Raw genomic sequence first — 25252 nt, forward strand, 5'->3', positions numbered from 1 at the left:
GCTAAGGAGTACAAAGAGAGAAGGTGAGTGAGGTAACAGTTTACTGGACCAACTTCTGATGGTGAGAGAAACAAGACTGAGCTACACAGAGCTCTTCCTCAGGTCTGGGAAAGGTACTCCCAGTTTCACAGCTAAATACAAGATCGAACAGACAGTTAAGCAAAAGTAGTTAGCACATGTGCTAAGGGAGCATTCAAGATCATGTGGCCTGTTAAAACCTCTGTAGTCATCAGACAAAAAAGGAGGGTTAGTGGGTTACAGATTGTTGTAATAAGCCATAAATCTTGTGTCTTTATTAGACCATGATTTTTAGTTTCTAGCAAATATGAATTTAAGCTCCCAGGCTCGTCTTTCTAAAACTATCAAAAAATCTGACGACAACCATCCAATACAAGAACAAAAAGTTAAACCAACTACTCCACAACCACAGATCACCACATCCGGGAGAAACCATGGCAGCAGTACCCACCATACAGGCACTATACGACATCTGAACATCATCAGTTTATCAAAACTACCTCTCACTGGAGCTGAATTATCCATGTTCTCTAAGGAACGGAACTTCTGCCCTACCACAGAAACTGATACCATACTAACATGTGGAGAACTAGAAGAGGTTCTCTAAATACATATGGAGTGGGGGAAAGCATAGGGCCCTCTACTTTGTGGGGATGGAGAGATAACCGATGACATCAAAAAAGCTGAAGTGTTTAATATCTATATTGATTCAGTCTTTATTAAATATTCAACACTAGATAGCGCAATATTAACAACCAGGAGGAAGAAGCACAAGCTAAAATAGGGGAAGAACAGATTAAAGAATATTTAAGTAAGTTAGATGTATTCAATTAGGCAGGGCTGGAGGAAATTCGTTTTAGTGGACTTAAGAAATTTGTTAACAGTTCTAAGATTGTTTAGGTTATTTTCGAGAATTCTTGAAGGAGTGGGGTCCCAGAGGACTGGACAAGGGAAAATCAGGGCAAAACCTTTGCCCTTGTACCTATCTTTAAAAGGGGGAAAGAACGAGGACTCAGGAAATTACAGACCAGTCAGTCTAACTTTGACCTTATGTGGAAAGATACTGTACTGGACCAAATTATTAAACAATCAATTTGTAAGCACCTAGAGAATAACAGGATTATAAACAACAGCCAGCATGAATTTGTCAAGAACGAGTCATGTCAAATCAGTTTAGTTTCCTCATTTAACATGGTTACTGGTGTAGTGGATACAGGGAAGCAGCAAGTGTGGTATATCTTGATTTTAGTAAAGACTTTTGACACAGTCCCACGTGACTGTCGCATAAGCAAACTAGGGAAATGTCTAGATGAAATTCCTGTAAAGCAGGTTGAAAGACTATTCCCAATGCTGTTAAAATGGGAGGCCTTCTCTATGGGTCAAACAAGGGTCAATCCTGGGTCTCGTTCTATTAGTTATTTCCATTAATTACTTGTATAGTAAAGCAGCAACTACGCTTATGAAATCTACAGTTCACACCAAGCTGCACTGTGGGGCTGCAAGCACTTTGGAGGACAGTATTAGAATTCAAAATCTTGATAAACTGGAGGATTGGTCTGAAATCAAGATAAAATTCGATAAAGACAAGCGCAAAGTACTACACTTACTAAGGAAAGAAAAATCAAAAGCACAACTACAAAATGGCTCAATGATAGTATACTTCTGAAAAGGATCTGAGGATTACAGTGGATCACAAATTGAGTATGAATCAATAAGGCTGTTGTGAAAAAAGCTAATATTCTGGGATGTATTAACAGGAGTGTTGTATGTAAAACAGGAGGTAACTGTCCCGGTCCACTCAGCACTGATGAGGCCACAGCTAGAGTACTGTATCCAATTCTGGGCACCATACTTTTGGAAAATGTGGACAAACTGGAAAGAGTCCAGGGCAGAACAACAAAAATAAGGTCAGATTTTCTAAACTCGTCATACAAGGTGTCAAATATAAAGGGAAGGGTAAACCTCTTTAAAATCCCTCCTGGCCAGAGGAAAAACCCTTTCAACTGTAAAGGGTTAAGAACCTAGGATAACCTCACTGGCATCTGACCAAAATGACCAATGAGAAGACAAGATACTTTCAAAGCTGGAGGGGGGGGGAGAAACAAAGGTACTCTCGGTCTGTGTGTTGTTTTTGCCAGGAACAGAAAAGGAATGGAGTCTTAGAACTTAGTAAGTAATCTAGATAGATATGCATTAGATTTGGTTTTGTTTAAATGGCTGATAAAATAAGCTGTGCTGAATGGAATGGATATTCCTGTTTGTGTGTCTTTTTGTAACTTAAGGTTTTGCCTAGAGGGAATCTCTATGTTTTGAATCTGATTACCTTGTAAGGTATTTACCACCCTGATTTTACAGAGGTGATTTTTATTTTTTTTTTCAATTAAACTTCTTCTTTTAAGAACCTGATTGCTTTTTCATTGTTCTTAAGATCCAAGGGTTTGGGTCTGTGTTCACCTATGCAAATTGGTGAGGATTTTTAATCAAGCCTTCCCCAGAGAAGGGGGTGTAGGGTTTGGGAGGATTTTGGGGGAAAGACGTTTCCAAGCGGGCTCTTTCCCAGTTATATATTTGTTAGACGCTTGGTGGTGGCAGCAATAAAGTCCAAGGGCAAAATGTAAAATAGTTTGTACCTTGGGGAAGTTTTAACCTAAGCTGGTAAAAATAAGCTTAGGGGTTTTTTCATGCAGGTCCCCACATCTGTACCCTAGAGTTCAGAGTGGGGAAGGAACCTTGACACAAGGAAAGTTTTAAATTAGTCTTGAGAGAACACGGAGTGGAGCCTCAATCTTCAGGTATGCAAAGGGCTGTGATAAAGAGGACAGTAATCAATTGTTCTCTATACCCACTGAAAGTAGAACAAGAATTAAGTGCCTTAATCTACAGCAGTGGTTTTCAACTTGGGGTCCGCAGACTAGGTCTAAGATTTCCAAAGGGGTACACACCTCCATTTAAAAATTTTTAGGAGCCTGCAAATGAAAAAAGGTTGAAAACGATTGATCCTATAGCAAGGGCGAATTAGGTTACATATTAAGAAATGGGGGGTGGGGAAGAGAACTATAATTAAGCCCCAGAATTGGCTTCCAAGTGAGGTTGTGGAATCCCCAGCATTGGAGGTTTTTAAGAATGGGTTGGACAAATACTTGTGAGAGATGCTCTAAGTTTACTTGGTCCTGCCTCAGCTAAAGGTGCTGGGAAGGTCCCATCCAGCCCTACATTTCTATGATTTGATAATGGTATCCAGACTCCCACATCACTGGCATGTTATGTTTTTATAGTAAGAAACTACCTCAGTGCTCTGCAGCCATTAGTTAGAAGATAGTTGTTTCACATAAGAATGTGTATAAACAAAAAAATTTCTTTAAAGATTCCACTGAAAGATTTTGGATTTTGAATTCAGTGACATTTTCTATTAACACTGTAAATTATTTCCTTACACACACTTTTAATACGTATCAGTTGTGCAAGATAAAAATACAGACTAAGTTACAAGTTACACTTATGCAGGTTAAATATATTTACTAACAACTATAAAATAGATCTATTCACTCCAACCAGTTCCAATATCAGATTAACTAGGCTACTCGAGGAAAGTTGGAGGAAGTAAGTTGTTCCATTTCTCTCATTCTTTGTCAGTTACAGTGTAGCATCTAAATACAGATTAGATACGTCCCTTGCAAGCAAAGAGAGTTCCAACATTACACTGCAGGAAGCATTTGTGTTTCATTACCAAGCAAATGGCCTACTTATTTCTGCAGCACACAGTGAAACTGATGAACCAGTAATTCCTTGTTTCTGCAAAGAAGTGTTCTAGACAACCAATTAGGAAATCCTACAAATTATCTGATAGATAAGTCTTATCTAATGCTTTTTTCCTTTACCTTCTTTTAAGTTGCAGAACCCAAGAAGTTACATATAAAGTACACGCACAACAACAGAGGCTAACTTTGTTGTTTTACTTCTATTACAGGTTGCAGAAGAAAAATCCCAAAAGGAATATTGCAGCAAATACAGTAATTCCTCACTTATCGTTGTAGTTATGTTCCTGAAAAATGCGACTTTAAGCAAAATGATGTTAAGTGAATCCAATTTAAATGCGGGGGGGGGGGGGGGGGGTTAGGTGCCAGGAAGCTTCCTCCGTCCTGAGCCCTGTTGGGTGTCCTCCCTGCTCTATGGAGATGGGGTAAGCGAGGTGCAGGAGCAGGGGGAGGGGGACACCCTGACATTAGCCCCCTTCTCCTCTCTTCACCCACCCCACGAGGCTCTGGAGAGCAGCTCCAAGGCAGAGGGCAGGAGCAGCACATGGCAGTGGGGGGAGGGACAGTTGAATTGCGGGCAATTGATAGCCCGCTGGCCGGCTGCTGTACAGGGAACTTAGGGGAGCGGGGAGCTGATTAGGGGGGCTGCTGGTCCACTCTACCAGCTAGCTGCAACAGGCTGCTCTTCCTACAAGCAGTGGACAAAGCAGGAGGCTGCCAAACGACATTATAAAAGGAGCATTGCACAACTTCAAACGACCATGTTCCCTAATTGATTAGCAACGAAACAACATTAACCGGGACGACTTTAAGTGAGGAGTTACTGTACGCAGACCTCGAATTCAAAACAGTGACAAAGTCTGGAAAGGGACAGAAGGACATTTTGTACTGTTTATAAAACAGACATCTTATGACAGGCAAATTGTACTGCTGAACATGTGAATAGTAAGGTTCAGGATATTAAAAATGGCAAGAAAAAAAATAAAAGCCAGGCTTTGACAGAAACCTGTCAGGGAAGAATGAGATAAAAGAACCAAGAAGCTACAGATTTTCATCCAGTCTGGTACTCATGTTGTGCTTTGAGGCAATCTGAGTGAATTCAGTCCATTGTTTGAGCTTTTTATTAACTATATTTCACAAAGACCCACTGGGAGCACACACTTGCCCAGATCATCATCAGCTGGAAAAAAATACCTGCCTGAAGTTTTCACTCACCAAGCTGTAACTAGAGATGTTTTGAGTGGTGGAAATTCTCTTTAGTAACTGATGCAACTCTAGAGCTTGCTGGACACCCAGCAATTAACATCCTGGCAGTGTTCTTCAGTGACAAATATAAATCAATAAATACCATTTAAATCCTCTGTTGCTCCTCAGCACAATGTAGGGGTCATTTCAATTTGGATTCAAGACATGCTGGAGAGTAGACACACACACAGGAAAACTGTGTCAATCCACAACACTCCATGATGCAAATGTAATGCTTAGTGAAAGACCTGAAAGAAATGTATCCACATCTGCTGCACATTCCATGTATTGTGCATCATCTCCATGTAGGCTTTGATAATGCAATCAGAACTGATGAGTTCCACGACATCACTGAATTTGCAATACATTTTCTAGCAATATTTAAACATACCAACAGGCAAAGGTGAGCATTTGATAAAGTCTGTCAACCAAAAAGAGCCCATCAAATGTGTCCCTGCCCTCCCCGCATTGTACAATCGCACTGGTTTTCCTGGCTCAAGGCAATACAATTCATTCATGCGCACTGGGACAGAGTGACAGATTCTCATTAAAGGTGAGGATACAGTCAGTTCAAAGAAGACAATGAAACTCTGCTGGATTGTTGAGGACGATCTTTTCTTTTTGTCTTTTGAAAGGAAATAAATGGGGTTCTTTTTCAAATGGAAACAAATGCACCCCAATACATCACTCTGATCTGTAGCTTAACCACTATTTATAAGTTGCGACTGACATAGATAATGCCTTAAGAAATAGAAGGCAAGTCAATATGCTCCAAAAGTGATCCCTTTCCATCTGCACTGTGTACTTTCACACCAGAATTTCAAAGCCAACTGAAGGCAACCATATCACACACTGTACTCAGACTCTATGGATCGGGATTTCTCTTTAATCCATTTGTCAAGGCCCAGATGTCACACAATTTTAGCAACTACAAAAATATTCTGTGTATTTCCCTTACTAGGCAGAAGAGTTAAAGCATGATTTTGACTTGCATATGGTGTGCAAAGTGCCATGTGATGATTTGAACACTAGAGAAGGGAAACCCAGCCATTGTGTGTCATGTCCAGTGCATCACCTGAACTCACAATGCCAGCAACTTCAATGTTTATGGAAAAATCATTCTGCCTGTTGAAAAGTTCAAAGCAAACATTGCATATGCCTCTCTGAAGACCAAATTGGACAGCTCAACCTTTTGTACTGTAAGAGATTTGGAGATCTTCTGAAATCTAGAATAATCTGCTGACTACCAAATAACTAAGCATTCCAGTAACTGTAATAAAAGGCCTGAGGTGGGTGAGTGTGTGCACATGCATACACATTTTTTGGTGGAGGGGGAGTGTCTGGGGGCTGGGGAAGGAGTCTCACTTAAACCTCCTAGTCATAGAAACCTTATGGGCAAAAATCCAGTAATTTAGACTTTTCAATTAGGCCTGGACTAGCACACGACTAGTAAAACCAAGTATGATGAGTTGACGTAAGGATATTTACTTTTGTATACTTTGATATATAATGCTGACATATTTGTTGACATAAAACAAATGTGTGTTTTAACAGTCTATAAAAGCTTTAACGTTTTCAATATGAATGTGGCTTTACTAGAGATGCTCCAGTTGAGGAACCTCATATTAATGAAGAAGCCTGGATAACACATTTTGGCCAGGTCTTTAATGACTACCCCCAAATGGCTTTTTAATCTAATTCAACCATAGTTGGTGCAATGAGGAATCCTCTCTTTAATTTACCACTCTAGCCTTCAGAAATAGACGGTGAACTCTAGTCATTTATTTTAGCCCAATGACAGAAAAAAGTTCCAGGGGAAGTTTTTTCTCCCCACTGAAGTTTTTCAGAAGAATCTTGCCTGGTGTCTCCAGTTTTAGCTAAATGATTTACCCTCATTAGTCATGCTGGAAGTGCATTATCAGAGCGGGGTTTTTTTTGTTTGTTTGTTTGTTTTTTAAGAGGAACCAAAAAAAATCCTGATTCATATAGACCTATTAGTATGTTAGACGTGGGAGGGAAAATTTATTCTAGATTTTTAATATCCAAATTTGAAATGCGGACTTGAAAGGCTAATTTACTACACAAAGAGCAAACTGGCTTTAGGGCTAGTAGAGCCACAACTGACAATTGTTTATTTTATCCTATATGATTTATAAATATACTGCAGTTAAGGGTACTAGATTGTATGTGGCTTTCATAGATCTTAAGATAGCATTTGACTTTATTAACAGAGAAACTGTGTGTGAAATTAAGAATTGGGTATCAAATTAAGACTTCTGTATATTTTGGAGGATTACACTCGGGCAACACTTCAAGGGTAAGAACTAAAAATCAACCAAGACACTATTTTCTCTACTTCTAAGGGAGTATGTCAGAGATGACTTCTAGCACCTTTTTTTAATTAATTTATTAATGACATGGTGTATGTTTAAAAAGAAGGTAAGGCCTCTCTGCCACAAATGAAGGATAGCTCTATCCTGTTACATGCCAGTGAGATGGTTGTTTTATCTCAAACTCCAAGAAGCCTCTGAAAGTTATGTCATTTTTCTTCATACTATAATTCTTAAGACCTGGTTCTCAATTATGATTTTGGGAAGAACCCTCTGCAAATTGAGTGGAAGATAGGAGGCTACCTTGTAGAAGAAGTCTCTGCTTGTACGTATTTAGGGATGAAGTTTCACCATTTGGGCCGTTGGTCCCCTTATCATAAAGGTTTAAAACAAAAGGCCCTTAGCTTTGCTCAGTGAGTGCCCTGTTTTATCCACTCAGATGGTGGGAACACAGCTTCTGTAACACTAAGTTTTTTATGCTACAATAATATCACAGATGCTTTAGGGGGGGTCAAAGTTTAGTTTAGAGACCAAATTTTAGCCACAGAGATGGCTCAAAATAATTTTGAGGAGCCAATTCTCCCAAATTGTAAGCTTGCCTCATCTTTACATACTGAGGTGGGTTGCGGTGGTTTTTTTTGTGGGGTTCCCCCCGCCATAAGTAAATGACCTTGAATTGCTTTTTTAAAATTTTGGTCTAAAACCTGTACTCCTCCAGATTATAGATTGTTCCTCCATCTCCTGAAGGCAAAGCTAGGGCAATCTGAGCACTCCTTATTTCCATGGTATAAGACCTTCCAATCGATTATAGTTAGAAAAACCTAACCTATTATTGACTTATTGTCGGTACTGTTTGATCAACTCAATCAATTACTCAAACGGAGAGCCACAGATATTACCCAGCAAGATGATGTGGCTGTGATTCATGATTCCAAGTTTGCCTTTTGGTTCTCTACTTTGAGGACAACCTGTATTTTTGAATTGTATATGAATGAGTTATCAATTCCTCATTTATGTAAGGCATATACTCAATTAAAATTCCAAATCACGGTAACTGCAGTCCTCAAAAGTTAGATATGGAAAAGTTCCTTCAGATCTTTTTTGCCCATGTGAATCTGGAGCACTGGAAGATATACCTCATTATCTTTTGGATTATTCAATTTTCCAGTTTCTGAGAGCATGGTTGATTTTACCTCTTTTGTATAAAAAGAATCTTTATCAGCTCAAAAGAATGGATTTTTTTTTAGTATTTTCTCAGTGTCTGGTAGGAATTAAATTGATTGCAATTTTTGTCCTTTTAGCATTATGGCTTAGAAGAGAGTTAAGTTCTGACTGACATTTTAATGTATTACATGGATGTTGGTACAGTTTTAGATTGTGTATGTTTTTCTCTGTGTGTTTGCATGAGACATGTTATAGGTTATCGAATAAAATCAAATAAATCGAATAAAATCGAATTTCAGCATCTGTCATTAAATAATTGCCTGGCCCCCTTCATTAATTTCATAGAACTGTAAACATTTAAATAAAAAAAAGCTTAAAAATAAAGATTAATTTGTCGGAGTTATGAAAAATAAAGATCAGGTTCCACCAGTCTTCAGTATAAGGGGTCAACAGCCAAACTGTCAGTCACGTAAACTCCTCCATGCAGGACATACAATTGGAAAACATTTTTTTAAATTGTTTTGCAGCATCCTGCATTACTGGCTCTGTTGTGCAATGGGAAAACAAGAGCAGGAGAGACTCTCAGCAGGTACGGCTGATATATTGCAACATTTCTCTCAAACCCCATTTCCCCTGCTGCCAAGTTTCTTTCAGCACTGCAGTGAAGCAGCCCTTTTCAAGCATTTAGGACAGGGGTCTCAAACTCAGTTTACCTTAGGGCCAGTGCCAGTCCTCAAATCCTCCCAGCGAGCCAATAAGGTCACTCATGCCACCCAGAACCCACCCCCCCAAAACTCCCCCAAAAAGCCCAAGGCTCTGAGAGGGAGTTTGGGTGGGGGAGGACGACTGGGGTAGGAGATTGGGGTGCGAGAAACATGTGGACAAGGGGGATCCAGTGGACATAGTGTACTTAGATTTCCAGAAAGTCTTTGACAAGATCCCTCACCAAAGGCTCTTACGTAAGGTTCTGGGCTGGGCAGGAGGTGGGGGTGCAGGCTCTGGGACGGAGGAGGGGTGAAGGCTCTGGGATGGAGTTTGGGGGACGGAAGGGGTATATGGGAAGGGGGTGCAGGCTTTGGGAGAGGGTCGAGGCGGTACGGTGCTTACCTGGAGCTCCAAGGCGGGGCAGGCCAGGGGACCTCCGCGCACTGCGGCCCCCAGGCACTGCCCCCACAGCTTCCCATTGGCTGCAGGGGTGCTCAGGGCAGGGGGCAGTGCATGGAAGCACAGCCCCTCCCCACCCCAGGGTTGCAGGGAGGGGCCAGCGGCCACATGGAATGAGCACACAGAAAGCCACCCAGCTCCAGGGAGAAACCTGGCCCCAAAACTGCTGGAGCCCCGAGGGCCACATTGGGAGGTTCTCGGGCCGCAGATGGCCAGCGGGCCAGAACTCTGAGACCCCTGATTTAGGGAGAAGTAACCACATGGCCTCTCCTCACTTGAAAACTAACCACAAAATCCAGATTTTACATAGTCTGAGAGCCACAATTTTAGTTATAAGCTATACCGATCCTGAATTGTTTCTTACAATTGTGAAATTATTATTGTTGCTCTTTAAGAGAGCTCTCTAGAGTGGAAATGTAAGGTGTTCTTTTCTTCATGTTCAAAGAATCTTTCTGAAATGATGATCTATTTATAGAATGTCAGATGCAGTACATGAATTTTTGATCTCTTGAGTTATATAAAGGTAGAACAAAAATGCATTCATTTCACACACACACAGCTGCCTCCACCTTTCACACAAAACAAAAATGCCACAATCTTCTCTTTCAGAATTGACCATAGCATTTTAGAGTGGGAATATGAATATTTTCACCACTCATTTTACCCAGTTGTAATTACACCAAGCACAGACTGACCTCAAGATTTTGGAAAAAGTCTTCACAATTATTTTGTCTCCTCTCCACCCCTCACTACCTGGGGGGGGGGGGGGGGGGGGGGGGGATGAAGCAGGGGGGCGGGGGAGCGGAAGAATCACTATCAGTAGAGATTGCTATTGATCCAGGAGCCCAGCTGCTCAGGATAGTGACAGCTATGCATGGATCCTACTTAAATATATAAATTGGCATATTTCCTTTTAAGCCATAAAGGGAGTCCAATTCCTTATCAGTCAGAGGTTTGCCTAGAGAATCTAGTTAAGTGCCAGGTTATTTACTATCTACTCTTTCCTCCCTCCTCACCATTATTTATCTACAGAAAGAAGAGTAGTCAACAACCTTGATATAAAATAAGGACATAAACTCATCACTTTACCTACTTAAAAAAAAAAAAAAGACCAAAGATGCAGAAAGTTTCCAGGTAAACGCAATAAAAATAAAGGGGCAAATGTTTAATAAAATTCACTGTCCTAAGAGTTGTGTGCATATTTTCCTGTTTATTCCTTTCTTCCAGTTACGTATCCACATCTCGCCTTCCAGCCATCTCCATAACACTCCCACTCTTATTCCCACTGTTGTCGTCTTTCTCTGAAAGACAGCATCGCCTTTCTTCTCCTACCAACTTTCATAATCACATCCACTTCCCTGCTCTTTCGTATTACTGTTTCACCCTCTAGTCTTCTATTTATGTAGTTTCTGCTCCCCAGTGTCTCATGTGATCTTTGTTCCCTTCTATATTTCAGTCTTCAGGGTCCACCCAACCTTTCCCCTTTGTGTGCTCCATGCACACACTTTGCATTTATAAAATGTAATACCTTCCATCTGATCTCTATACATTTTAAAAACTAGTTTAGTCTGAGCTCCCCAGAGACATTACATCATAGAATCATAGAATATGAGGGTTGGAAGGGACCTCAGGAGGTCCTCTAGTCCAATCCCCTGCTCAAAGCAGGACCAATCCCCAATTTTTGCCACAGATCCCTAAATGGCCCTCTTAAGGACTGAACTCACAACCCTGGGTTTAGCAGGCCAATGCTCAAACCACTGAGCTATCCCTCCCCAGTGTTCTTACTCTCATTATAATAAAGAAAGATTATGGGCCTGATTTGCAGAGGTCCTATACACCCGAAGCTCCATATGAAGTCAATGGGAGCTTCAGGTGTTTGGTGCTTTGAAAAGTCAGGCCATAACAGAGGATTTGGTAAGTGAAATGAATGGGATTTAGGTGCCTAAATACCTTTTAAAAATCTGGGCTGAAGTGACTTGCCAAAGGTAACACAGGGCTTGTCTTCACTACCATGCTTCAGCACACATGGTGAAGACATGCTATGATAATGGGAGAGCGCTCTCCTATTGACGTAATTACTCCACCTCAACAAGAAGCAGAAGCTAAGTCAGTGGGAGAGCGTCTCCTGCTGATGTAGTATGGTGTAGACACTACTTTAAGTTGATGTAACTTGCATCATTCAAGGGGGTATTTTTTCACATCCCTGAGCAATGTAAATTACATTGACTTAAGCAGTAGTCTAGACAAGCCCCCAGAAAACTCATTCTCATTTCCATTCCTTAAGTCGGAGGCCACTATTTCTCTCCTTTCATTGCTCCTCCTTAAAAGATTATGAGAAAGTAGTAACTATCCCATTGCACTTAGCTATCAAATAAACAGTTTTGTTCATAATATGAGCCTCCTGATTGAGCCACACAAGGAATACCCCTCAGATGCACCCCTAATCCTTTGGATCAGTTCCCTCAGCACTTTAAAGGAGATTTCAATGTCCTCAAAGCTACAAAAGAGGTTCTGCCAGAACGGGCACAATGATTTCTGATGTGCTCCTGGTATGCAAGAAGGATCAGTTGAGACAATTACTTTTTTTTCCCCAAATCAAGCTAAGCAACTCCTATAGAGTGGGAGCCCAGATACAAGCACTAGCTGGTTAAAATGAACTTTGAGCATTAAAGTAAGGGCATCAATCTTTCAATTCACTTGAAAGATACTACTTTTCCCCCTCAGGAAAACTGAAATTTATTTCAATCTTGTAACTAAAAAAAAGGAACTCTCACGCTTCCTTCCCATTTGAAAAGCTTTTGTGAAATAATACACCTTACTAGGTAGAATTTTACATACAGACCTTGTTTTTGGAAAAGAAATACCACCTTAGGTCAAGTCTACAATTCATAGGGGGTGGTTTTTTTAGCCATATAAACTATTTTGATTAGGGATATGATATTTTTAAAAAAACAAAACAGTTACAACAAAGCCATAATGTGAACGCAGTTATACTAGTATAACTATACACCAGTATAATTGCATCCACAATAGGGGGTCGAATAGCTTTAGTTATATCTGTACAGTGAATGCTGTGCTACTTTCTAGGGTAGACAACTCCTTACAGTAGGAACACAAATTTCCTGTCTTTCGTTTCATGAAAGTTAATTCTTGGTGGCTTTTTCTGGCTTACCACTCCAACAGCTAATGAAACGTGCATAAATTGTACTGTCCATCCCCCCTTCCACTCCAGACATGCTGTATTTCACAACCAGCCTTGAAAGACAATCCGCTTGTTCTCACATCTTATTGCTCTGAAGGGAAGACTCAGAGCTCTGGGGAAGTAGAAGGGTAGGTTAGATGGGGCTCTCTGTCTCCCCATACTTGCTAGTAATCAATAGGTTTGAGTCAACAACTTCCTTGGTGCTCAATTTTTTTACAAAGTTCTCTGTTCCAACTGAACGCCATCTCTCTATCTCCACAGGTTAAGCATAAACTTTCCAATTGTGACTTACCATTTTATTCTGGAGAAATCCTGTAATGATACATCTCCCTGTTATGCTTATGTTTTATTTGTAAAGGGAAGGAGTTATCCTACCTTTTATACAATTCATCTGTCTGCAGCACTAGTATGAGCTGGATCTGAGATTATTCAAGCATTCACACCACAATTGACACCTTTGGGAAGCTTTGCTGACAACCACAGACAGGCCTAACTGCAGAAATTAAAAAGACACTATATCCATTTCCCTGGCAAAGCAGGATTATTCCCTATTACGGCTGTTGATTAATCGCAGTTAACTCATGCAATTAACTAAAAAATTAATAGTGATTAATCACAGTTTTAATCACAATGTTAAACAATAGAATACCAATTGAAATATATTAAATATTTGTGAATGTTTTTCTATCTTTTCATATATATTGTATTGTGTAGTAATTGACAAAGTGTATGATTTTTATTATAAATATTTGCACTGTAAAAATGATAAACAAAAGAAATAGTATTTTGCAATTCACCTCATACAAGTACTGTGGTGCAATCTGTCATGAAAGTGCAACTTACAAATGTAGATTTTTTTGTTACATAACCACACTAAAAAACAAAACAATGTAAAACTTCAGACCCTACAAGTCTACTCAGTGCTACTACTTGTTCAACCAGTCGTTCAGACAGACAAGTCTGTTTACATTCCCAGGAGATAATGCTGCCCTCTTCTTATTTACAGTGTCACCAGAAAGTGAGAACAAACATTTGAATGGCACTGTTGTAGCCAGCATCGCAAGATATTTATGTGCCAGATGCGCGAAAGATTCATATGCCCCTTCATGCTTCGGCCACTATTCCAGAAGACATGCTTCCACGCTGATGACGCTTCTTAAAAAAAAATATGTTAATTAAATTTGTGACTGAATTCCTTGAGGGAGAATTGTATGTCCCCCTGCTCTGTTTTACCTGCATTCTGCCATGTATTTTATGTTATGGCAATCACGGATGATGACCCAGCACATGTTGTTCATTTTAAGAACACTTTCACTGCAGATTTGACAAAATGCAAAAAAGGTACCACTGAGATTTCTAAAGATAGCTACAGCACTTGATCCAAGATTTAAGAATCTGAAGTGCCTTCCAAAATCTGAGAGGGACAAGAAGTGGAGCATCCTTTCAGAAGTCTTAAAAGAGCAACACTCCGATGCAGAAACTACAGAACCCAAACCACCAAAAAAGAAAATCAGCCTTCTGCTGCTGGCATCTGACTCAGGAGGATGAAAATGAACACATCAGTCCACACTGCTCTGGACTGTTATCAAGCAGAACCCGCCATCAGCATGGATGCACATCCCCTGGAATGTTTTTTGAAGCATGAAGGGACATATGAATCATTAGCGCATCTGGCATATAAATATCTTGCAACACCAGCTACAACAGTGCCACCAGAACGCCTGTTCTCACTTTCAGGTGACACTGTAAACAAGCAGCATGCAGCAGCATCACCTGCAAATGTAAACAAACATGTTTGTCTGAGTGATTGGCTTAACAAGAAATAGGGCTGAGTGGACTTGCAGGCTCTAAAGTTTTACATGGTTTTATTTTTGAATGCAGGGTTTTTTGCACATAATTCTACATTTGTACATTCAACTTCCATAATAAACAGATTGCACTACAGTACTTATGTTAGGTGAATTGAAAAATACTATTTATTTTGTTTTTTTACATTGCAAATACATTTAATCAAAAATAAAGTGAGCACTGTACACTTCGTATTCTGGGTTGTAATGGAAATCAATGTATTTTAAAATGTAGAAAACACCCAAAAATACTTAAATAGTATTCTATTATTAACAGTGTGATTAATCATGCGATTAATTGAGATTAATTTTTCTAATTGCTTGCCAGCCCTCTTCCCTAGCGTATTCTTCAGTGCTTTTCCTTGCGTGACTATTCACTAGATCTCACTGTGAGGAAGTCTTCCCCAATATTCCACCTACATTTTCATCCATTCCAGGACATGGAGATTGGATTAGCCTTGCAATGATGCTCTCTAGCATAAATTTTGAAGAGTAACTGTTATGGGGATTAATTTCATTTTGTTTTATATCAAGGGAACTTCCCTACCCACACACATTTTCAAATACAGTCAAGTCCATAGCAGGAGCAGGGAGTCTGAGCTTGCCACATACCAATTAACTAATTTAATAAGATTAGTAGTCAAAGGAAATTTAACATTAGGGGGTAACACTGTACTGAACCAATACACATTTCTTTTCTTCACCAGTTTATCAGATTTTACAAATCTTTCTTTCCCACAAACATTTCTGTTACTCTGTCTGTATCCTGAACAACCAGTCTGTGCATGTTTTAGTCATCTCATACTCCTGGTTTGGAGGAGGAATCTTTCCTTTTGTGTCCTATTTTCCTTTTGAAAAGAGAAGGGTTGTTCATTTCTCCCTTTTATTATTCACTTACCAACCCATTAAGAACAAGGACCCTCATGGAAGAAGCCCTTCTTCTGGCCTTGTAGGGTTTGATTTCTCTCTCTCCATAATCTACCAATGCTGCTTCTTCAATTACCTGTGGAACAATCCCACCTAAAGTACTGAAGGAGCAACAGAGAAACTGACACACACCTAGTCATTTTCACTCAAACTGCTGCTGGGTCATAGCAGATTATTCAAGGACAGGTGTGAACTTGTGTGAGAAGGAGGAGAGAAGAGGAAGAGGAACAAAGGACAAAACAAGAAAAAAAAAACCTAAGGGCTTGTCTACACTAACGCTTTACAGCGCTGCAACTTGCCTTGTTTAGGGGTGTGAAAAAACACACCCGAGTGCTGCAAGTTTCAGCGCTGTAAAGTGCCAGTGTAGACAGTGTACCAGCACTGGTAGCTACTCCCCTCATGGAGGTGTTTTTGTTTTTTAAACTACCCCCCACCCCACCCCCTTCCTGAGCACCATGCCTTCTGCTATCAGAGGGCAAATAGAAATTTTGCCATGGCAGCCCTTTAACGTTGTTAGTGAAGACATGCCCTAAGTCACTTAACTTAAATACAGAGGCTTTGTCTTGAAGATGTGAGAATGCAACAATGAATTCAACTCTCTAAAACAACATTATACGATTTTTTTTTCCTTCTGAAACCTACAGAGCTAAAATTTGTTTGCAAAGTAAAAGCATGGAAGAAACTATCAATTTTCCTTGAGATTGGGCAGAAAATTTAAAAACAAAAGTCACTCTAAAAATTCATTATACAAAGTGATGTTATGTTTGGATTGTTGAGCAGCCAGCTCATATCATCTTATTGTTTTCATTAACTATTCAAGAGAGACTTCAGAAGTTTGATTTCTTTTCTTTTCTTTTATTTTTTTTTTTAAATGGCTGTTACAAGTTTTGGTTCCTGTGGAAAAAAGCTTCCACTAGTATTAACCAAAAAAATTGTACACTTACATACTAAATCAGAACAATAGCTGTTACTGAACAGACTATACCTATAGAAGAAATTACTAGACTTACTTGTATAGAAGCAGAAGAATTCCTACAGTAGTAAAACAAAAGATTTTGCCAGTGATTTTTTCCCCCCATTTTTCCATGCTTATGCAATTAAATAAAAGTCTGGGGTTATTTATAACATGCAGTTTCATCATACCACAAAATTTTAGTTTAGAACACTTCATAGGGATGTGTGTTTAAAAGCAACTCTGTTCATTTTAATTGTTAAATATTGTGGGAAGGTTTCCATTGCTCTTAAGGTTTTACAAAAATGGTTTACAAGTTTTAAAGTTAAGCAGTGTCCCTTTAATAAAGGCTCTGAAATTCATTACACAGTGTCAAGTTTTTTGTTTTGGTTTGTTCTTTCAATAGAAATTTTCTTCTTTCATTTCATCCCTCCTCTTCCCCACCTCTCCTTACATTCTCTTTTTTTCCTCTGTATCCTATTTCCTTGGCCATATGTTATACTCTTTGGAAAGAAAGTATTTCCTTTCCCCTACCCCTCAAGGAATGAAGCAATCATTCCTTTCCCTTCATTCTGTTGTCTTATTCTACCTCTTTATCTGACTTTTTCATCCCTTTGATAAGGCTTGGAAAAATTTGGCATATGCTATAGAAATGACAACACAGAAAAAGCTAGATAGCTCCACTGCAGAAGTTCAAGGAACAATCTCCAAGCAACTCCAGCTGCTGGGAAAAGGAGAAGATGCTGCAATTCCTCCCTGATTGATTTCTCTATATTCTCCTTAGGAGCTCCAGCTTTTGTATCAAACAATGATTCATTAGTGTTAGAAAAGGATGAAGAAGGATGATCCAGCAATTCGGGCACGAGCCTAGGACTTAGAAAACTGGGGTTCAGGTCCTCGCTATGTCACATACTTTCTATGTGACCTTAGGCAAGTCACCGTTTAGTTTCCCTATCTATAAATGGGAATAACTACTTAACTCATGGGGGACAAACACATTAAAGATTGTGAGGTGCTCAAATAGCCACTGAAATGGGCCACATGATTGTAGTAAGACAGTCCAAAGGACCCCAGATGCTCGTCTCTTCCCCTTTCTTTCTTTCCCATACACACACCCCAACAAAGTCAGAACTTCCTGGCTCTCCTCCCACACAAATGACTCCCACGTTCGCCTCCGATACCAGGCATAGCTTTCAATAACATCAGCAGACTAAAACTGACAATTCTTGACACAATTTTACTGAGGTTCTAAATTGCAGTGGTGAAATTAACCCTAGTATTGTTAATTTCACGCTGATGATGGGGAGGGGGAGAAGAGGTAGGACTTAAAAATCTATCTAGTTAAAGCAGTGTAAAAGACTGTATGAATACACAAAACAATATGAACCTGGATTATATTACTTTAACATCATAAGGAACAGGTTTAAACTAAACACCCATGTTTAACAAAATCAGTTTTAAAACCGATTTAAGTCAAATCACCTCAACTTCCATTTTTAAACAAGGCCCTAGGGGTCTTTACACCAACAGATTTGTACAATCTTCTCGCCTTCCTCTCAAGTTTTGTTGTTTCTGCTGTAGCACTTCAGTGAAGATGTTACTATGCCAACAGCAGAGTTTCTTCCATCAGTGTAGTTAATCCACCTCCACAAGAGGCATTGTAGCTATGCTGACCGCAGAAGTTCTCCTGTCAACATAGTACAGTCTACACCAGGGGTTAAGTCAGTATAACTGTCACTCAGGAGTGTGGATTTTTCACACCTCTGAGCAACATATTACAGTGATGTAAATTTATAGCATAGATCTGGCCACAGATGAGAGTTGGCAAACTGGCTATGAATACCCAAGCAACAGCAAAAGGAGGGCAACAGGAAAAAGATAGAAGTGCATTGTCAGTGCATTGCTAAACAGTAGGCTGCTGCTCCTACACTCTTCTCCCCACCCCACCCCCTTCCTGAGCACTGTGCCTTCTGCTATCAGAGAGCAAATAGAAATTTTTAAAGGCAACCCCCTCCCCTCACACCTCCATTCCATCAGCATTCTTTTCAGAATCCCAATTTTCCATTTTCTTAAGCGTTCAGAATCACCTTATAAAAGTCTCTGAAAAGATATGTTTAGAAATAATTCTTGTGCCATTTTTTGCTTTCCTTGTTATTTCTAGGGATATTTGCATGACAATTATATCTTTGTGTCTTAAGAGTTAGCCTTTTCCTGCAGTTTGTGCCCCACTTGGGGGAATAATCCTCTGTGATGACAACTGTTTCCACAGCACTAGTTGTGATGTCACAAATGAGATTAATCATTTCCAAGGGAGTGCAGCAGGGTGTTGTATGCAAATATATCTCTATTAATAAGACTTGTTCACACTTCAACTTTTAAATATTAAAGAAAGCAATACATCTTAGGATTGGCTAACGTGGTTCATATCAACTTAAGTCTTAAGCCATTCTACAACCATTTTTAAAGAACCATGTTTAAACCACAATGTTGATTAAGAATAGTTTTAAACCTCAAGTGAGTTTTGGCTGAACACTATTTATTTCTATACAGATGAGGGGGTTTGCAGCATTTGCTAGAGAGTAAGTCCATCCAAGAAATCAGACTTTTTGGCATTCTGTTGGCAAGTATAAATAAAGGTTGGCAAGTATAAATAAAGCATACACAACCATTTGAACCTAGTACAAGAACATACAGATTTACACATGCACACACTCTCGGAGTATTGATATTAGACTAGATGCAAATACCATTCAAATTACTGTAGATGTATACGGAGTGTCAAATGTTGAAATAAATGCTACTATTTAACACACACTGGAATGGCAGTTCTCATAAAAATGGAGATCTAGATAAGGTGTGCTAGAAATCAAAAGATGCTACTTTACCTTCTTCCACAATTCCATTCAGCACAAAGCTTTTTTGCACTAGTTACCAAGAGGGCAGTGTGGATTTAGGTTGTGAAATATATTTAACTGGGTCAGTCAGCCTGCCCTCCACAGTGTCCCACAAACTGCATTTAAAACTATGAATTTGTATTTTAACATGTTTCAGAGTAGCAGCTGTGTTCGTCAGTATCCGTAAAAAGAAAAGGAGTACTTGTTTAACGAATTTATTAGAGCATAAGCTTTCGTGAGCTACAGCTCACTTCATCAGATGATTTTGGTGAATGGGCTAAGGCTAAACCATATAAAACAGTATTACAAAAAGAATGTACAGTGTGCCATTGAACGCTGATTGTCTCATCCCCACACACAGGCCCAAAATCACGTTATTGACTGGTTCCATTGTGACTCACACATGATTATGCAGACAGCAATATCCAGCTCATCTCACTTCTGTTTTTAAACCATGCCCAAAACCCTTTTCAGTCTGAACATAGTTTGTATCCACACTACTGTGATGCCTACTGAGCTCAGCTGGAGCGTGTGTAGTGGAGTAGGAATGCTGCAATCTTAAGGCTATGACAAACTGAAAAAAAGAACATCCACAGTAATGCACCAATTCATGCTAACTATAACTTTCATTCAAAAAAATGGGTCTAGTGAAAACCGCTTTCAAAAGGTGGCTGAAGTTCAAAGCAATATACTGTTCTGAGATGAACAGCTTGTGGTCTTGTCAAAAAACAAAAACAAACAAAAAAAAAAGGCTTAACTCTATGCTTAAGATAGACGCCGAGCAAAATACTTCTTATAGGCACATAAAATATCACAATTTCCCAGTGTCAGTAGGTTTTTCAGTGGGTGGCACCTGCCAGCCATTACACCGACATTTACAGAGCTCAACTCTGCTGCCTCAGACACGGCCCCTCCAACGCTCAGGAAATACCCAGCAGGCACTGAAGTCTTCAGAAAGCCGCGGGAGAGGAGCCGGGCAAGGCTGGAGCCGGCACGGAAGATGCCCCCCGGGGACCAGCCAGGGAGATGGGACTGGGCGGAGGGGAGGGGAGGGGAGGGCACAGGAAAGAAGCGGGCCAGAGCTCTGGCTTTGGAAAAGGGCAAAGCGGTGCCCCTGGCGGCTGCGGAGCCAACAGCTGGTCCCCGGGGCGCGCCAAGCGGCATGGCCGGAGCCCAGCGCCCGCAGCCCGGGCTAGCTGGCGGGTACCCGGGCAGAGGACGGGGCAGGGGGACGCGGCTCCTTTGTTCGCCCCGAGGGCGCAGTGGCTGCGCCCCAGGTCCCCCCGCCCCCACTCACCCACAGTCGCCAGGGTCTCCAAATCCTCCAGCTTGCCGGCGTGGGGCTCGGGCGGCGCCGGGGAGCCGAAGCCCGCGGGGCTGGAGGAAGGGGCGGGCTGGGGCTCGCCCGCCCCCGCCGCCTCGCAGCCGCCGGCGCTTTTCGGCCCCACTTTGGCCTTCACGGCGCTGAGCGCCTCCATGGGGTCGGGGGCGCGAAGTTCGCGTCTCCGGAGCCGGCGCGGCGGCGGCTCCCCCTTCAGCAGCAGCAGCAGGAGCAGGGGCGGCTGCCCCGCCGGGCCAGTTCCTGGTTCAGCCTCTCAGCGGCTGCCGGGCTGCCCAGCATCGCGCCCCCGCCGCCTTCCTGCCCCGCACCACGAGCAGCAGCGGCAGCCGCCCCGGCTGCGCGCCCTGCCCTGCTCCCCGCGCCGCCTCTCCCGCCTCCCGGAGCCGCCGCGTAGACAATGGGCAGCCCGGGCGGGCGAGGCGAGCGCGGAGCCGCACGCGGGGCGGGAGGAGGCGGGGCGAGGTTGGGCTTCCTGCAGCTGCGGCACAGACAGTCCCGGCGAGCGAGGGAGGGAGGCGCCCGCGGCACCAGAGCGTGGTCTCGGCTCATCCCCGCCGCCCTGCGCAGAGCCCGCCCGCCTGGCCCCACCTGGGCGGGGGGGGGGGAGACACAAGGCGCCCTCGCTGCGCTTCCCCCACCTGGGGGCGGCAGTAGTAGCAGCGGGCTGGTGCTTTCAAAATCCAGATGCCCGCCCCGCCCACACGTTTCAAACTGCGGCTCTTCCTCCCAGCCGGCGAGCCCCACCCCCGGGGACACCTGAGGCCGCCGCTCAGCCTCTCACCTCCCCCGCCACCTGGTAAACCAGGCAGGACTGGGCAGGTTCGGGGGGCTCCCCCTGCGGCGCCTCGGCTGCGAGTTGGCGTCTCAGCCCCGCGCGCACCCCGGCTTCCACCCCGCCTCCAGCCCAGAGAAGTGTCTGGGAAGAGAAAAAGTTCTGATCGTGTAAAAGCGTGGCAAGGCGGAAAAGAGCTAGAGAGGGGCAAATCTGGCCCTGTCACCCCAGTAGCAGTGCCCCTCATAGACGGCACCAAGAAGGATCGCTGTCATATCTGCCACATTGGGACAGCAATCAGTCCTGCTAGGCACTGCTATCCCCACTTTCTTTGCTTCGCAAGTTTGCATATGGTGTTAAACGATTGTATAGTGTTCAGTGGCAGACATATTTAACCCCTAACATGCTTTACGTAGGCGGGGGGAGGGGGGAGGTATTTCAATAAATGTTCTCAGACATGGACTGGAAAGGGCCCTCTCCTCTCTGGATGGCACAGGGTTAAAATAAAAGGAGGACTTGTGGCACCTTAGAGACTAACCAATTTATTTGAGCATGAGCTTTCGTGAGCTACAGCTCACTTCATCGGTTAAAATGTTTGCCTGCAGTGGGTACTATCAAAGGTACAAACATTTCCTGTTACAATTGTGTTAAAGCATTATGAAAAATTAACAAATTCATCCACATTCGAATACACTATAATGTATGTGTAAACTAACTACTATATAATAGTACTTGAATTGGATGTAGGTGACTACACAAGGTGTAAGGCAAAGGCAGTGAAGAATTAGGCCCATTGCCTTTCTGTAGGGGTAGACCTCAACATTGATGCAAAAATGGTTACTAATTATAATAAAAGTAACTTTAGTTCATTACAAACTTTTCTGCAGGTTTGCTGAATTTATGTTGTTATTTTTATAGACATGATGCTGCTTATTAATGTAATAAGCCACTTTCTTATACAAATATTGATATTAATTTGTAATTAATTAGCTACCTGCCAATGCTTAAGCAACTCCTTACTATAAGAAGAACTTCTACAAGGATTAGTGGGGGCGGAGGGGATACAATATCTTCTTTGATGACCATTTAAGTTTAAAGACTCTCTTAAACAATAATTTGTTTTAAAAAGATTATTTTGAAAGCTGAAAAACCTTTACATGGAAAATAGGCATGTTTGGACTCATTTAAAAAAGAATTTCAACTCGTATTAAACCCAATAGAACTAAAGGGATCTCAAAGTGAACTGAATAAAAGAGTTAAAAATCTAACTTTAAATATGTCCTGAGAAATTCCCACCACAGACAAAGTCATTTACAACTCTGCTACATATGTATTACCAGACACCATCTTCAGCTTATGAATATGCAATCAAGACCTTTCCATGAAGGTGATGAGGTAATCAAAAGGTAACAGCAGTTGATATTTGAGCCCAGTCTTCCACCCTCAGTGAGACTAGAGAAAAAGAGCAATATAAAACTCTGAATTGAGAGACCAATAGAACAGCCCTTTCATCTGAGTACACGCTTCTCAACTTAGCCTGTTCATCTCATCTCTACAGGCAAGCAAAATAGCAACAAGGCAACTAAATAAAGAAGGTGACAACACAGCATCAAGATGAAGCAACCACCCAGCCCAGTGTTGTTTCTATGAAGTGATGACATCACCCAGACTTCTGAGATGCAGTTTGCAAAACCACTGCCAAGGGATTAGATGTATTTTTTTCTTGAAGTGGTTTTAATGGAATATTGAAATGCCATTGTAATTTAAGATATTAAGAGTTTCTCCTTTTAAACACTGGACTGTACTCCTGAAAAGGAGAAATAAGTGAGTCTTGGTAAACAAAGAGAAATAACATTTGATTTGAGTTTAAGATTCTTAATATTAATTAGTTGACCCCTCAAATGGCTTTAAAACACATCCAGTACTCACACATCTGTCACTAACTGGCTGACCCCAGGCAAGCACACATAAGCCACAAGACCCCCAAAATGGTGAGTAGCTACGGGGGCAGGGTAAATCAATGTTCCTGGACCCTGCTGTACACTGGGCATGTGGCTCTTGGGGAGAGCTAGCACTGTAGGGTGGGCCTGATAATCATTCCTGTCCCCACACTTTCCACAGGAGGTGATCATTATGGAAGATATCTCACTGCTGAGGGTGAGCAGGGAATCAAGGGAGGGTCTTCTCCAAGCCTGCGGCTTCCACCCTGGCCCCTATGCAGCTAGCCTGCATGCAGCAATGGTTTTCCTCTGCCCCACCCCCGTGACAGCACAGTGGCACGGGAAAGTTACCGGTAATGGGGCAAGAAACAAAGCAGCTCTGCTAAGGAACCTGCGGGAGCGGATTGTCCAGTATCTCCATGAAAGTTTCCTGGAGATCTCTGAGGGAGATTCCCAAGAACTGAGGGAATGTATCAACAGCCTGTTCCGCCGCTCAAGCTAGGCACGTGGTGGGAGACACGCCTGCTTTCTGCAACCCTCCTGCCCCCAACCACTGGCTTCAGCAATTCCCAAAATCAGATCCAGGGGGCCTCCTCTCCTGTTTGCGCTTCACCAAGATCCGACTGCTTTGTGACTGGCTAGGCTCCTCCAGGGTAGAAAAAAACTCCTGACTGCATGTCTCTCTGGCCTCCAAGTCATCCTCTGCCTCTGGTTCCCCCACCCCCTCTTCATCCAAGATTGCCTCCTCCTGGCTCTTGACTGGCACATGAGCCAACAAAGCATCCACAGGGGCTTACACAGTGGAGGTGGGGTCACCACTGAGTATCACCTCCAGCTCTTTGTAGAACTGGCAGCTCATGGGTGCAGCACCAGAGAGGTGGTTTGCCTCCCATGCCTTGTGGTAGGCATTCTGCAGCTCCTTCACTTTGACCCTGCACTATAGTGTGTCCCAGTCATGGCCCCTTTCTATCGTGCATCTAGAAATCTGTCCATAGGTATCATAATTCCGATGGCTGGAGCACAGCTGTGAATGCACTGCCTCCTCTCCCCAAATGCCAGTGAGGTCCAGCAGCTCGGCATTGCTCTAAGCTGGGGATCTCCTGGTGCGTGGAGCAGGCATGGCCACTGGAAAGATGCGCTGATACCACTGCATGCATCACCGAACAAACGTGAAGGGGACTTTCAAATTTTCAAAGGAATATACGGGGAGGGGCTGACGGTTGGTCACCTGAGGGCAGGGCAGTAGAGGTCAAACCGAAGGCCAGAGAGGTGAGAACAGGCATTGTGAGACATCTCCCGGAGGCCAATCACAGCGCTGTAATCACCACAGTGTCTGCACTGGCACCATAGTGCTTTAGCCCCAGCGCAGAAAGCTCTACGCCTTTCGTTGGGGTGGGTTTTTTTAGAACGCTGCATCTGCGCAGTTTCTGCGCACTAAGTGGCTTGGCAGTGTGTACACCTTGGGAGTTACAGCGCTCAAAGCTGCTTTACTGCGCATAAACTTGCCCCTGTAGACAGGGCCTTACTCTTCAGGGCAGGATCTGTCACCATATTATGTCCTTTAATATCACCTTTTGGCCAGAACTTGCTCCATTGTGGTCTTTCAGCTGCCCCCTGTAAACTGCTTGCTTTCACTTTTTGCAGCTTACCCTTCCCTGGAGTGTGTCCCATAATCATGGCTCTTCTAGCAAGGATAGATG

The 25252-nt window shown here is 42.3% G+C and overlaps 1 protein-coding gene across 1 annotated transcript in view; it reads right to left on the reverse strand.

Annotated features, from left to right (window-relative positions):
- Positions 1-21242, reverse strand: part of PRKX (protein kinase cAMP-dependent X-linked catalytic subunit) — a 120446-nt gene extending 99204 nt beyond the window's left edge. Inside the window, exon 1 of the mRNA XM_073354212.1 lies at positions 20796-21242. Within this exon, the coding sequence (XP_073210313.1) occupies positions 20796-20976 (181 nt within the window). The 5' untranslated portion in view covers positions 20977-21242. The remainder of the gene's footprint in view (positions 1-20795) is intronic.
- Positions 21243-25252: the final 4010 nt, after the last annotated feature.

Source organism: Lepidochelys kempii, chromosome 1 (genome assembly GCF_965140285.1).
Source record: "Lepidochelys kempii isolate rLepKem1 chromosome 1, rLepKem1.hap1, whole genome shotgun sequence".
Classification (NCBI taxonomy): domain Eukaryota; kingdom Metazoa; phylum Chordata; order Testudines; family Cheloniidae; genus Lepidochelys; species Lepidochelys kempii.